The sequence below is a fragment of the Ambystoma mexicanum genome, chromosome 6q (assembly GCF_040938575.1).
Source record: "Ambystoma mexicanum isolate Mex_15411 chromosome 6q, UKY_AmexF1_1, whole genome shotgun sequence".
NCBI lineage: Eukaryota > Metazoa > Chordata > Amphibia > Caudata > Ambystomatidae > Ambystoma > Ambystoma mexicanum.
The window spans coordinates 967,711,242-967,726,378 of record NC_090937.1 but is presented as its reverse complement, the minus strand read 5'-3'; the positions used below and the strand labels follow the sequence as shown (position 1 = coordinate 967,726,378).

Sequence of the window (15,137 nt, the reverse complement as noted above, 5' to 3'; positions counted from 1 at the left end):
ATAAAGCAGGGCATCACAATCTTCTCAGGGTCTCGCCATTCCCGAAGGATTGCATCCCGGATATCAGACACCAATGGCAACCCCCTCCTAGGGGTATACCTATACTGGTGAATAGAAGGGTCAGCCCCCTCCACCGGTACAAGGGGCTCCGAAAACCCCATGCAGTCCGAAACTTGAGCAAGCACCTCTTCTACTCCTTCCCTGTCCAGATATTTCCCCTCTGCATCAGACGGTGAGTTACAGGAAGAGGTCGAGGACTCAGTGCCAGAAGAAGAAGATGAAAAGGAAGACAGACGCCGGCGCTTGTGTCCATGCGCATGGCTGTGACCCCCTCCATAATGTTCAAACAGCTTTTCAACTTCTCCCTGGTCAGGGAAAAACTTTTGCCTTCTTCTTTCTACTCCTGTACAACTCAGATGAAGAGGAAGATGAAGAAGGGGACAGGACAAGATGCCTGTGTTTAGCAGAATGCGTACCCATTGCGAGAATTCTGTCAAGATGGAGACCAAAGGAAGCCTGTTACACCGCTGCCGTCCTCCGCACTGTGGGAACATAGACAACAAACAGAAACAGCCAGCCGCCATTAACGTGAGGCCAGAAGCCACAACTAATAGAAAAACCCCAACAATAGGTCTCCTAGGTAACCCGCTCCTCACCACCGCAGGCGGAGCCCATACATGCCAACATTCTCGGGCAGCTGGGAGGGAGATCTTGCCACAGAAATCGGGAGAGAGGAATTTTGCCATAGGACTGTATTGGGAAATTAAATATTTTAGGTGGGAGAAAGTAAAAAATGGCAAGGTTTTTTACTGGAAAATCGGGAGTCTCCCGCCTAAATCGGGAGGGTTGGCATGTAAGGGAGCCCACCCCGTCCGGTGCAACGTTCGGGCAAAAACTACAAAGATCCGGAAGCTGCAAGGGACTCACAGCCCCACCGGCCGCCAATCAGGAAACACATTGCAATATGCCATACCTTGAGGGCCCACGCTCCACCCCGTCAAGCAATTGGGATCCGCCATACCCCCAGCTCCTTAACTGACCCCGGGACAGCTGGAACAGGGCCGTGATGCCCGTGGCGGTCTATAGCCCTGCCGCAAGGCCGGAGAAGGCAATCCAGCTCAACCGGGCCATGAGCCCCGCAGGGAACCCGGGAGCACTGCCGCACCTGCTGGAGCCAAAGGCCCCACCACAAAGCCACCAGGGGGCTAGCAATGTCATTCCCCGGCGCCGTGCTCCAGGGAAAAAAGTCCAGCCTGTCAGAGACAGGAAAAATGTAAATTGATGACGTGGTTGGAGGGGAGGAGTTATAGGGGATAGTAAAAATAAAAGAAGGTCCTGTGTCGGAGGCAGGGGCCTCATGAGGTAAGTACTCGGACGAGGAAGAGTGGACGTGGAGGTAATGGAAACACAACAGGTCTTATTTTCTTCCACGTGTGCGTTGTTGTATGGGCGGAGCTTGCTTCGGCCTTATTTTCAGATGGAGTCATGCCTGTTTTCTATGCCTTGGAACACCTAACTCCTCGCGCGGCACACTCAAAGAAGTGTTTCCTTTTCTCGTTTCATGGATTGTGGCAGTACCAGCATGAGCGAGGAGCAGCAGCAGCAAAGCGGGTTAAGTCTTTAACCAGTTATAACTAACTGTGTGTCTTTTCCAGCACGTTTTGTATGCCTTTAGCTCACCGTGGATGAAAGCGTTAAGCCGTCTGTCAACCAAACAGGAAAAGGCCGTCTTCATCCTGCAAATATGCCACATGGCCACAGCACTGAGACTTTAATTTGCTTACCCTCCAAAGACTTGTCAGACGCAGTTGTCTTCCCTCCATGGACATTATGTCACTCGTGCGGCTGTCGGTCATTTAGACATCTACATTTGCCATTGGCTGCGCCGTCATATGACACTTCCTATGGGCTTGCGCCCTTCCTTGTCGTTGGTCCCCACGCAGACTTATGAATTGTGTCCTGTCAACTCGGTTGAATAAATGAGTTTCGGGGAGACTTTTCAAGTGTATTGCTGTTTAGCCACACAGGCCTGGGAGACGCATTGTTTTTGCAATGTGGGGACTCCACAATACGGCCACCCACCCAGTCGCTTTTCATGCATACCTCTCAACCTTTCATTGGCCCTGGGCGGGTGAAAACACCCGATTTTTTTTATTTGGCGGGTGAAAGCCCATTGAATCCTATGGGCACGTGTGAAGCTTGGCAGCAGAGAGCGCTGCCTAAATGGCGGTTGATACCCTCCTAGTAAAGCGTGTGAGCTGAGAGCTATATAATCATGACCTACTAGTGCCCGAGGAGGCGCACTGGTAAATGGTAACCATCACAAGCATTGGCAAAGCCAATATCGTTTGGGCGTTTACTGGTGTCCTTTGCGTTTTGCAATTATAGGCACCAGGGTGCAAGGTGGACAGTGCGAAGTTTCAAAACAGGATGTGATAAGAGATGCAGCATGCACCGATTATTGCACCCTCATATGAATCTATGCACCCCCGCCCCCTCCCTTGACACAGAGACTTCGTTTGTTGGAGTACTGTACTGTGTAATGTTCAAAACAACTGTGCTGAGCCTTGTGGCGTGTCACTCCTCCTGGGAGCAGGGTATCTCCCAGGGCTCGTGCTAACGTCACATGTTGGTGACCATGTGACTTAAAATAATAAAAGGAATGAGCCAGTTTCAGTTCGTAAGTTGATGCAATGGATACCTGCCTGCCATGTGTGGTACAACTGCAGCGCGATGCTGGCGCTGCGTAGAAGGTCGAGGGCCTGCTGCTGCAGGACCCTCCACGTGGCGGGTAGCCCTGCTGGGCAAAACGATCCATGAGGTTGTCCCCCTCATGTCCGCAGACCCCCTGATATGCGTGGTCCCAGAGACCCTGATGGGCAACTCTGCAGTGAGGTGGCGGTGCCGGGCAACCCCAGCGCTGTCCTTTGTGTTTGCCGGGGTGTCACCAGGCCATGGAAGAGCCTGTGTGCTCACGGGCTGACAGGGTGCCCCTGTCATGGTCGCAGGTCAGGACTTAACAATGGCGACAAGGAGGTCAGGCCCTTGTGTCCTGGTGTGAACGCGCATCAGCCGCTGTGTGGAAGAGGAGCCTGTGCGACCGCTCTGGCTGTCCAGTGTTTTTTTTATTTATTTTTTTATTTTTGCTGGACCCTGCAAGAATATCTGGTGGCACTCCCCCACCCACCGTGATCATAATCTATAGGTTGATGAGCTGCCTCGCAGCATTCAAAATATGCATGTTTTCTCCCTTAAGTCCCCTTACCCTCTTCATTCTTGCTCTAATCAGAATGATAAACATGGTACAGTTTCTAAATATAAAATTTATGTTACAAAGACTCTGACACGGGAAATGTGGTCTGATTCAGTTCTTAAATATTTGGGTATTTATGTAAACAGAGATATTGAATCTTTAGCTGCCAGAAAATTACGGAAATAGATAGACTCTGCTGTAAATTGGAGAAGTTAAAATAGTCCTTATGGGGTAAAGTAAATGTGGTGAAGATGTCCCTACTTCCAAAATGTTCATGTTTTTACTATGCTCCCTTTGCCACTCTCCCACTCTCAAAAAATCTATTGTAGAGTATTAATAAATCCATGAATACATTTATCTGGGGGGAAGGAGACCATGCACAAATCCCAAAAGATATCCTTCATAAATCTGTGCATTTGGCTGGTTTTGGTTATCCCGACATAAAATGTTAGGCTGCATTTACGTTACGCACATTAAACCATTGTTTGGCAGCTGATCAAGTTAACTGTGCAGGTTTGATTAAAATTGAGAAAAACTATTTCACCCACCCCCCCCTGGGTGTTCTTTTGTTCATGGACAAAATTGTGTTGGTTGGTGCAACTCCACCTTTTATAAAACATGTTGTGAAAGAATGGCGTAAATGTAATGAGGTTCGGGATGAGAAATATTTACTGTGTGCAGATTCTAGTTTATGAAAAAACCAGGCTGTGAAGCAGAATAACTGTTTGTTTATCGTGGACTTAATGGCAAAGGGCAAGTATCTAGAGAATTGGAGAGGTGCATGCTGGTCAGAATGTGGTTGATTTTGAGTTCCTTTGCTTTAAATATAAGCTGAAAGCAACTGAGTTTGCTCGTTATAATGCATTACAGGAACTTTTTGATGTACTTTTTTCATCATTGAAGGCTACAATGCACACAACACCTGCAATATTACTTATCTCCAAGACAATTCCCTTGTCTGCATCTACTATACATTGATTGCACCTTCTACATCTCAATTAACACTGCAATGTGGTAGAGGGAGTTGGGATTCAGATGTGGGTTACACGGTGTGAGATATTGAATGGAACCGCATTTGAACAGGTCCAGTTAAATACAACGTGGACTTAGGCCTAAGGTACACACAACAAAGAATTAATCATTATCTATACTGGTCCCCCTGGAGGATGAGATTGTGCAAGTTGTTTCTCTGTTGCTCTTTTTAAAATTAGGATATTATGTTGCAATTATATATGCAATTGTATATTGTTAGGAAAGATTTCTTAATTGTGGGTAATTTTCCTTCCATGTGGCAACCCCTAAACTTTTTGCTGTTGTTTTCACCATGATCTAGACTTTGCCAGAGAAGTGCAGCCTCTACCGCACTCCTCTGGGCTTTCGCTCCATTCTTACGGGGAAACTGACATGCACTTAAGACAGTCAGTACCGGGAAACGCTGTTTTCTGTAGTTTCTTTATCATGTTGCAGTTTTCGTGCAACATGACACAAGAGGGCACTGTAAGCTAAGTTACTGCTCTCTTGGGTCTCTAGCCTTCTACAGGCCCTAGATACTCTTTTTGGATTGTAACTGATCGGTGCAAGTGAATCACGGACGGGAATGGTGGCAGCGATCGTTTCTTGCGTTTTTGAGCTCCTTTTGGCATTTTAAGCGTGTTTCTCGCGCTTAGCCTAAAATGGTGGCCTGGCTCCCAAAATGGCCAGACCACGAGGCTCCTTTGTCCTGTCCGCTGACCGTCTTGAACCCTTCACCTTCCCCAGGTCGAGCCGACCCGGGGCCTTCCTTATTTGGGCTTGTACTTTCCCGCGAAACACAGATGCTTTCGCGGGCTTCTACAGACCTTGTGTGTGCCTCCAGGATGTGGGCTGGGATGTCTGGTCCCAATACACATCCTGGGTGCCAGAGAGTCTAGTGTGGTGTGAATGCCTGGGACCACCGTGGTCCGTGATTGGTCCACGTATGGTGTGAGTGTTTGAGCGGGTCTCCCATTGGGTCCCCTCCGTTTCAGCACGAAGGGAACTGTGGATAAGAGGGGGCTGGAAACGCCACTACCATGTCTCTCCTGAGTTCTCACGAACAAAGGAATACAGGAGCCAAGTATCCTGCAACCACGAGGCTGAACCGAGGAATCGCTGGTGACCTGCTGAAGGACTGCTCCTCTGCACTGCTGTCGCCCTGTGAAACCCTTTCTACCTCTGATCGAACCAGAAGGCCTGTACTGGTACTTCGACCCTTGGAATAGCGGGGACAGCTATTCTCGGCATCTTCACCATCTCCTGCACGTAAGCTTTCGGAAGTGTCTCTGGGCCATCCAGCAGACTGACCAGCCTACCCAGGAGTCTTGCTCTGTAACCGCCGCCAGGTTGTGTAGTATTTCTAGTCCTTGTCACTCTCACGATTCGTACACTTGGCATTCCCAGGTCTGAAGTGAGTAGTGTACATTCGACTGAGATACACACGGTCGCTCCGTTGCCCTGCTGTGGTAACAAACTGTGCGGGTTCACTTCGTTTGGGACATCTTTAACTCAACTCTACTGCTGCAGAATCCACACGACGACGAGACGTCCCCTGCTCCCCTGAACTTGCCAGCACTGTAACTGACGCGGAGAAGGCTGGGTCTGCTTGCACCGGGGACCGGTGAGTAGCAAAGCTAGGAACTGGTCGCCCTCCTGCAGGAGCCCATAGCTTTTCCCCACTGTGTCAAACAGCACGCCTTTCCGTACTCGCGCGCTGCTTCTGCCCACAGTGGAGGCTGCGCTTGAGTCGCGGAACTCTGTTCTTCTTCATTTGTGCACCAAACTGAACTGCCTGATTCCCTCGAAACTCCCCTTTTTGCCCGTTGGCACCAGCGTGTGCAGGTACTTTTGAGCACAAAGCTCCACTCTTCGTAGGGCTTGGACTTCCTTTTAGTTAGGTGCCTCTGAAGGCGGACTGGGTCTAATCACTATTTCGCGCTGCCTGTTTTCCTCCCCTTCTAGGTGGACTGCACATTTCGTGCATCTAACGCTTTAGACTCGTTTGTATTGGTTTGGTATGTGTTGGTTTACTAGAGTTTTATTGTGATTTCTCGCTACGGTCATTGTTGCAAAGGCCTTGGAATAAATGTGTATATATTTTTAATATAACACCTGTTTGGAGTAGTTTGTAAGTGTCCTTGCTTTGTGTGCTCATTGCAGGCTTTCAGTCACCCTCGCCCCTTTTGAGACCTAGGGCCTCATTACACGGAAGGCGGTGAGCCATGGCGCTATTAGCGCCATGGCTCATGCCGGTAAAATACCGGCACCGCCTTGGCGGAAAGGGGATTTACCGCCCCATTCCAAGGTTGGTGGGGCGGTAAATCCCCCTTCCGCCATTGCCCTTCCCCATTCCCATTTCTGCCCCATAGGGCTCTATGGGAATGGGGAAGGCGCTAATTACGGCACCGCAATTTTGCGGTGCCGTAATTAGCTCCGAGGTCCCTTAGCGGGTTGGTTTTTAACGCCTGCAAAAAGCAGGCGTTAAATCACCAACCCGCAAAGGGACCTCGTAGCACGGCGGTAAGGGTTAACGGTCACCGTTGCCATTAACGGTGACCGTTAACCCTTACCGCCGTCCGTGTAATGAGGCCCCTAGTCTTGACCGCCGCGATCGCTACCCTGATTGGTCTGGCTTGTCCAGAGGTTACCCTGTTCCAAGGAATTAGGTTGGCCTTCTGAACTTCTGCGCCGCCAGGACAGAGTTCAGAAATCCGTCTTAACATATATGCATTACATTTATATTACGAAGAGGTTACTTCTCTTCTAGTATAGAAACAGGATACATTTTATCAATAGCATCCGGGAAGGTATGCAGCCTGTAGTATTAATGCAGGACTGTATGTTAAAGGTACATGTAACCCACAATAGGCAGATAAATCACATTAGCTGGCTCACAGAATGCAAAAGTGCTCAAGCATGGCTAGAGTAGACCAATTGTAAGGAAGGAAAAAGCTACACATAGCATGGATAGTGAATGCCGATTAGAAGCTACCAGGAAGGTGTCTCTAGCCAGACAAACTGAGATTAGAAGTGGGACATGGTTTTCAAATAGTATTGCCATTAGAGATCAAGGTGTACTGTATATCAATGCTCACTGTTATAGTGGAAGCAACCTTAAAGCCAATGAAACAATGAGTGAGGCTTTTATGAAGATCATACCCTGAGAAGGAAATCGCTCTGAAGGGCTGACCATTTTGAAAGGTTTAGGGACTGGCGATTCTCAGAGGTTAGGCAATAAAAGATTAAATGAGATGCCCAGGATCACACATTGCTTAAGGGGTATAGCTGGGATTTGTTTCAACTATGCAATTTCTGCATTTGAACACTTTCTTTTCCAGCTCTTACCTTACACTTAAACAATCTCATTTTATAAAATTGACTTGCAGAAGTACGCAAATCACAATTCCAAACCTGACAATTTTTTAAACCAAAGTATTACAGAAGGGTGTTACGCAAAATGGGAATTATTCTAGCTTCATTCTCTCCATAATCAAGGGAAGTATCTAAGTACCAGCATACCAAACGATGTGATTTAACAGATTTAATCTAGGTATGTCCTTTTGTACTTTTAAGCTTAAAATACTTCCAAAACAATGGCTTGTGAAATTGTCATTCATAAAAGTGTAGAAAAACCTTTGACTTTTATAGAAAAAGCAAAACTTTTTTGTTGTCAAACGAGCAGACCTTAAAATATGCTTGCCCAAGGCCTACAACATCTAGTCCGCTCGCTCCTGTCTACCACCCCTTGCACTCCAATGAGCTACATAATAAATATCAAGCAATGAGCTAAACGATGCCACCAGCATGCAAGAAGGCAAACATCACAGAAGACAGCACAGTAATGCAAGAGATATATGATTTGACCAGGATCACTGTATCGTCTGCTGGCAAAGCCAGGATACAAGCATGAGCACTTTGGTTCCACAGTCTCGAATTTGGATACTTATTCACCACTTGGACTAATAGTTTATGCTCATCTTTGGAGGGGATTGCCTAGGTTTTAGAATGCCCCATCTGAAGAAACCAATTTCTAGACTTTCACCATACGAATGACATGTTAATTTTTATAGTAACCCCTATCTGGTGCAGGAACATTGCTGATAATAGCACCTCTTATTCTGCAAAACCAAGTACATATGCAGGTATGTTTATAAGCTTCAGACATAGGAAAGGTGCAGCGAGCCTTGCTGGAATGTGCTCTTCTAATCTTTACGATGAACACATATCTCTGCAATGAATGCTTAACACACTGAGCTAACTTCTGAACCATTGTGGAACTCAATTTATCAATATAGATTTCAACTTTGGCTACTGCACATGATCAACACAATTCCCACAGGAGGGAAGTATGCTACAGAAGTTGTGCCGTACGGAACACACAAACTGTATTCCACAGTGAACACAGAAAGCATTACATGATTAATTGATCAAGGCAGAATGTACTTGTCAAAACAGACAGGCAATAGGTTTAGCACCTCAGCAGCATGCCATACAATCTCCTGGCATGTTCTATTTAAGTCTGGTGAACAATCGAATCTTACTTTATATCAGGCAGCCTTGTGGGGGCTCCCTCCAAGGTTGGGGCCCCTGGCAAGTGCCCCTTTTGCCCTCCCATAAAGACGTCTCTGCTCTCGCCGGGGAGGGAATGGAGGTAAGGGGCGGCCCAGCACCAGTGGCCGCAAGCAAAACAAACAAACAAGCTAGCAGCCTCGTCGGAGCCCTAGAAAGGATCCCTGGCCGCCCGGCGGTGTAGTAGAATGTGCTCCATGTCAGAGATTTCCCAAGTAAAAGGAAAGGTGTCCTGCATCTGCTGGTGCTCCCTGAATGAGACTGGGTGCTGCACTCTGTGTGTGCTCCGGTTCAGAGTAGGAAGAAAAAAAAAAAGTAAAAGCCAGTGTGAACCTGACATTCTGTCGCCATCCCTGGGCAAGGTGGCTGTGACTGCCAAGAAGAAAGTTAAAAAGGGAATGAGCGGCAGAGGGTTGCAGCTCTCGCAAGTGCTTGTGCGCCGTCAGCAACGTCCTGCTAGCGGCTCCTGTGTGGATGGGGAAGTGAAATAAGTGGCCTGTCATCCCACCACCAGTACCCTGCCACTGCTTGCCCCTACCAGCTATGGATGAGGCCGATGAGCCCCACAGGTGCGGTTTTGCCGGTCCCTGAGCTGTGAACTGAACTGTCCTGAACCGATACTAACGGGAGTTGGACTGGTCTCCTGCAGCCCCGCAGTTGCGTAATATGGACTCTGTAGCCATCTATATGAAAGCTGGGAGCCCGCAAACTCTGAACATGCTTAAAATGGCCCCAGAAAAAATACTATATAAAGCTGTGCTCCTGCGTATTGTGGGCATGCTTTGAATGGTGCCAGGTGCGAACAGGCCTACGAGACGGAGAGGGCAGGAGCCCTTCTCCCCCCACCATCAGCATTTACTCCCCCGCTTCCCGCCCAAAGTAGTCATCAAGCTTCTCCCACGAGCATCGGACACTGATTTTCACAGGATAAGCAATCCTGTTCTGATGCACCTCCTATTCGCACAGGTGAGCACTTCCTGAGCCTTTCTACGTGCTTCAGCACCGCATTGTGTGCTCCAGATCAGCTGTTTTGCACAGCAGCCTGATTCCAAGATGGCCGGCGCAGCGCGGGCCCATAAGGAGGCCGCGTGTCGTTGCTAAGCAACGAGCTTCGTTTGTATCCAGCAACATCCGCCGGTAGGCGGAAGCCGGCCCTCACAAGAGAAGGCCCGGCATGAAAAGGCCCTGTTCTGCGCCTGTTACTCGCATGCAGTGTGGCGTGGCCAACCCCTTTTCGCCCACTCGCCGACACTGTTCGTGTATGCAACGTATTTGATCACATGAACGAAAGGCTAACCCCCTTCACAGCATATCGATTGCGGACGCAGAAAACTTATTCAAACACTTCCTGTATCGACTTACTCTGCTCACAGACACTTGCCTACCAGATGTAAGTACAATACTAAATGTACCTAACCAATTTCTGTGACCTGCCATATGCCTTTAGACTACAGTACCTATCTACATTCGAACCTGCTCAACCAGCCCCATCCTGCTCATGACTCTATGTCAGCATAGTGCCCTCTTAAGCTCTAATATCTGTGCCCCACCATACTACAACCCGGTACCAGGTGGAACAAACTTACCTCCTCCATCTACCCCTTCTCCAACTACCTACGCTAATCATTCGATTTCATTGCCTATGTGCCTTATGGTCGCTAATGGACCACTTTTGATCTCTGCTATGCCCTATGTTCGCTTATGGACCACATTTGATCTATGTTGTGCCTTATGGTCGCTAATAGACTACATTTGATTTATGTTGCACCTCATGGTCACTAATGGACCACATTTGATGTATGCTCTGCCTTATGGTCGCTAATGGACCACATTTGATGTATGCTATGCCTTGTGGTCGCTAATAGACTACACTTGATTTATGTTGCACCTTAGGGTCGCTAATAGGTCCCCCATTCAGACCTCCTGGTCGCATGCCAGTTAACAACTCGCAAGTCATGTATTTTAATCATTATAGTGAATCTTGAATCTAGGCGGACCTATCTGCACTCTACACACTTAGTCAGGAGTTTTAGTATTCTAGAAGTCTATCAGTAGATAACTGGCTAACAAACACTGTTATGACATCCTTCATGCCCAGCACATCCATTGGCTACCTAGCCATACTCTCTACACTCTCTGCCTTAGCTTTTACAATAGCCCCTCGCCACATTCTGACTACAGAAAGGCAACCTATCGGAAAGATGTACACACAGCCACCACCTAAACAGACTGCTCCCCCGACCTGAACTCAGCTGAATCAGGCTTGTCCCACCGGACTAAGGAACTCTAGACTAGGTACTAGACTACCCAAACAGCCTGCCCCCCATCCCAGACTGTCATGATGCCTACCTCCAAGGTGCCAGACAAGACCCAGCTACCCCAGAGGCAGACATCATGTCTTCAAGGGAAGTCACAACAGCCTCAAGTAGGGGTTTTTGGACTCAGTCCTGGCGCCTTTGGCGCCAGGCTCATATCGGGCCACAGTCCTGGCGCCAGAGGCGCCAGGCTCATAAAAGGGGACTTTGTGTTAAAGGTGCTTAGTGTTAACTTACCTGATGCAGACCATGCTGCAACATCCAGGCCTTCTGAGGCCTGAATGGGGCTACTTATTCTTTGGAACTACTTAACCACATGGGTGTGGTCGGGAGGAATACATACCTGAGAGGAAGGATACATACCTGGAACTACTTTGAAGGCTATTTAAGCCACGCCCAAGCAGCAACTCACGCTTCGCGTTGTTCTGCATCTAGCAGCTGGACGCTCACCGTGTTTGCTCATGCATTCTGTCTTCTGCCACTCCTGCCAGCATCCTGGAACACCTGCAAAGAGAGAAGAGAAGATAAAAGGGTAAAGAATCCTTACCTGCTAAATCCGCATTCCTGAGACATCTCGCAGACGGTCCTGAAAAGGAAGACATCCATTTAAAAGCACATTGCATCGATCGCTGCAGCGCCGCATTTCACTCACCTGTACAAGGTACCACCACGTTCTACGGCGACATCTGGACTCGCAGCCACATCACCGCGCCTAGGGAGAAAAAGACAAGAATAAAGGTGAGAGGGGGAAAGAAAACAAGGAAACCTTAATTTCCATTACAAAGCTTACCTGTTGGGTTATTCCAACTTCATTTCGGGTCGGTGCCGCATCCTGGCATTTCCGGACCCCGGCCCCTAAGGGGAAAAAGAGACATCAGTGTTAGTGGGCGCATGAAAAGACGTTACCTATCGCCCCTTAAAGACTTACCTGATTTCTTCTGGATTGATCTTTGTTTCGGGTTGGTGCCGCATCCAGGCATTTCCGGACCCCGGCCCCTATGGGGAAAAAAGACATCAGCGTTAGTGAGCGCATTGATACAAGGACACTGAGAGAACTCTCCTCAAGCTCACCAGAGTCTCATTCTTCGGTTCCACAGCTCTTCTCGGAATAGTTTCCGCACCTGAAAAAGAGGCAACAAACAATTATTATTGCGGAATCATACTCCTTAACAGAATCCTTATGGTACTATACCAGGAAAACAAAACTTGAACCCTCTACAATCAAAATCCCAGTGAAGTAACTGGATACAATGTGCCCCTGCATGAGAAGCAGGATGGAGAGCTCAACCTTTCAAACCCTAAGGTGAGACTTCACGTGGGGGTCGCAGGAGGGTTTCGTAGAGGGGTGAGAAGGCTTATACTTTCTCCCGCAGATTGTTAATACTCCCTTTTCACATACAGAAAGATATTCCTGCGAGCCAGACAAGCCAGATTCGAAGGTCCGGTCAGTCCATCTTCCGGGTCCTGCGCTTCACCATAGAAGAAGCAACAACGCTCCAAACCAGACCTGCGCCTCCGTGGGAGTCAGGTGAGCTTAACACAGACCCAACTGAGACAGGCTGATCGTATCGCACTAAGGAACTCTAGACTAGGCACTAGACTACCTAAACAGCCTGCGCCCTTCTCCCAGGCCCTACAGAGCCAAGCCTACCCTACCGAACTACGGAACCTCAGACTAGGTATAGACTTCCTAAACCACCTAGCACTCACATACCCTTCAGCCACGCTAAGAAGGAGTTCAAACACACCAGCCGAAACAGGCACACAAGGAAACCTAGCTGCAATCTAACCCTTTGCACCAATTCCACTGAAACTCTGCCCATCAAGGTCCACACTAGCAATAATATGCAAATAACTCAAAACCTCAAGGGTGGTCTCATCAACGCTAGATCCCTAATAGCTCACGCTTCGGAAATTGCTGACATCACCTGTAACCAACTTGACTTCCTAGCAGTTACCGAAACATGGCTTCACAAAGCCGCTGGCCCTGCCCTCATGAGAGCCATACCCCCTAACTTCACCATCTTCAGAAAAGACAGGGAAACCTCCAAAGGAGGAGGCACAGCTTTTATTTGCAGAGCCAATCTCACTATCATAGAAATAGACATCCTCACTATGCCGTCAGCTGAACTACTCTCCCTTAAACTAGAAATCTCGGCCACACGCACTATCACAATACACCTGATCTACAGACCCCTGGTCCACTAGGCACCTTCGAAGAGGACTTAACCACCCTAACCACCCTACTAAATACTAATGCCAATCCGGGAACACAAATCATCCTATTAGGTGATTTCAACTTAGGCTACAAAGACCCAAAAGATTCTAATGCCTCCACTATTGCTAACACTATTGAGGAAGCAGGCCTCACTATTCAAAATAACGGCCCTACTCATTCTAAAGGCCGCACACTGGACTGGGTCGCAGACATCAATTGCACCTCCCTCATAACGGCAATTGAACCCTGTATCTGGACAGATCACCATCTGATCTCTTTGACTATCTCGGACCTCCCAAAACCTAAATCTACCAAACTTCATGCTCCACCTGCCCTCACCCGTTGCAAAAAAAATATAACACTTGCTAATCTTCTCCCCCTGCTCCAACCCATCACTAATCACTACAGCTAGCTCTCAAACCCTAACGATCTAGTCGACCTGTACAATAACACCAACTCGGCGATCGACGCCATTGCGCCGATGAAACCCACTAAATCAAAACCTATTGCCCATCTGAACACTTGGTTCACCCCTGCGCTAAAAGCCTTACGCAAAGAGAAACGACATGCAGAAGCCTGCTGGAGAAAAAACCCCTCCTCCCACAACAAAGACCATCTCACTGCCCTCTCAAACAACTACAAAAAACAAATCATTCAGGCTAAAAAAGAGACCTTCAATGACCAGAATCAAAAAAGCCAATTCAAACACTAGGGAAATCTTCTCCATTTTGAGAGAATTAAAATCCCCAATTGCTCCCATAGACTCTTGCACCAAAGACAAAGTCTGGTGCACTAACATTCAAAAAGCCCTATGCAACAAAATCACAATGCTACAAGACAAAATACGAGCTAAAAAATCCGCCCTCCACAACATCGCCCTCTCTACGCAAGAAACCATCCTCCAGGAACTTGCTGCTAACCAAACTAAACCCCCTAACCAATTTAGCTTTAGAGCCATCTCTACTGCAGAAACTAAGAACATCATCTGGTCCTTGAAACCGTCCCGATGCCTCGGGGATACCTGTCCAGCCCCAATTATTAAAGAGGCTCCACATGAACTAGCCCCCTTCGTCACATCATTCATTAACTCCTCATTTAAATCATGCTCTGTGCCAACAAACCTTAAAGATGCATGGATACTACCTCTACTAAAAAAAGTTAACCTGGACCCCAACGTCCCAACAAACTACAGGTCAATAACAACTGTCCCGTTCCTCCTTAAAATCTTAGATAAAGCCACATACCTTCAGATCCAAGATTATCTGGAGAGCAACAATCTACTAGGGTCAAGACAATCTGGATTTAGGCCAAGACATGGAACCGAAACGGCTCTCCTTGATCTTAAAAACCAGCCAGACGAGCGTAAAGACAGAGGAGATGTGTCTATTCTCCTACTCCTAGACCTATCAGCTGCTTTCGACCTGGTAGATCACAAGGTACTGTGCAATCACCTCAAATCGGCAGCCAACTTCTCCACAAAAGCCACGGCATGGATAAATTCATTCCTGGACCAGAGAACCATAAGGGTCTTCTCTCCTTCATCAGCAGCGGATCCAGTCCCCATCACCTGCGGAGTCCCTCAAGGGTCATGTGTTTCCCCCACGCTATACAATATTTTTTACAAAGCCTCTCTTTGATATATTGGACAAGCTAGGGGTCTCATATACCAATTACGCCGATGACCCCCAAATCCTTATCCCAATCCAAGGTGACTACGAAAAAGACACCAGACTCGTAAACAAAATTTACCAAATCATCCAAACCTGGA

General features: G+C 47.9%; 1 protein-coding gene across 1 annotated transcript in view; it reads left to right on the top strand.

Annotated features, from left to right (window-relative positions):
- Window positions 1-1,449: 1,449 nt before the first annotated feature.
- Window positions 1,450-15,137, top strand: part of DCTD (dCMP deaminase) — a 306,663-nt gene continuing 292,975 nt past the window's right edge. The window contains exon 1 of the mRNA XM_069631471.1: window positions 1,450-1,611. Coding sequence (XP_069487572.1) covers window positions 1,562-1,611 — 50 coding nt within the window. The 5' untranslated portion in view covers window positions 1,450-1,561. The remainder of the gene's footprint in view (window positions 1,612-15,137) is intronic.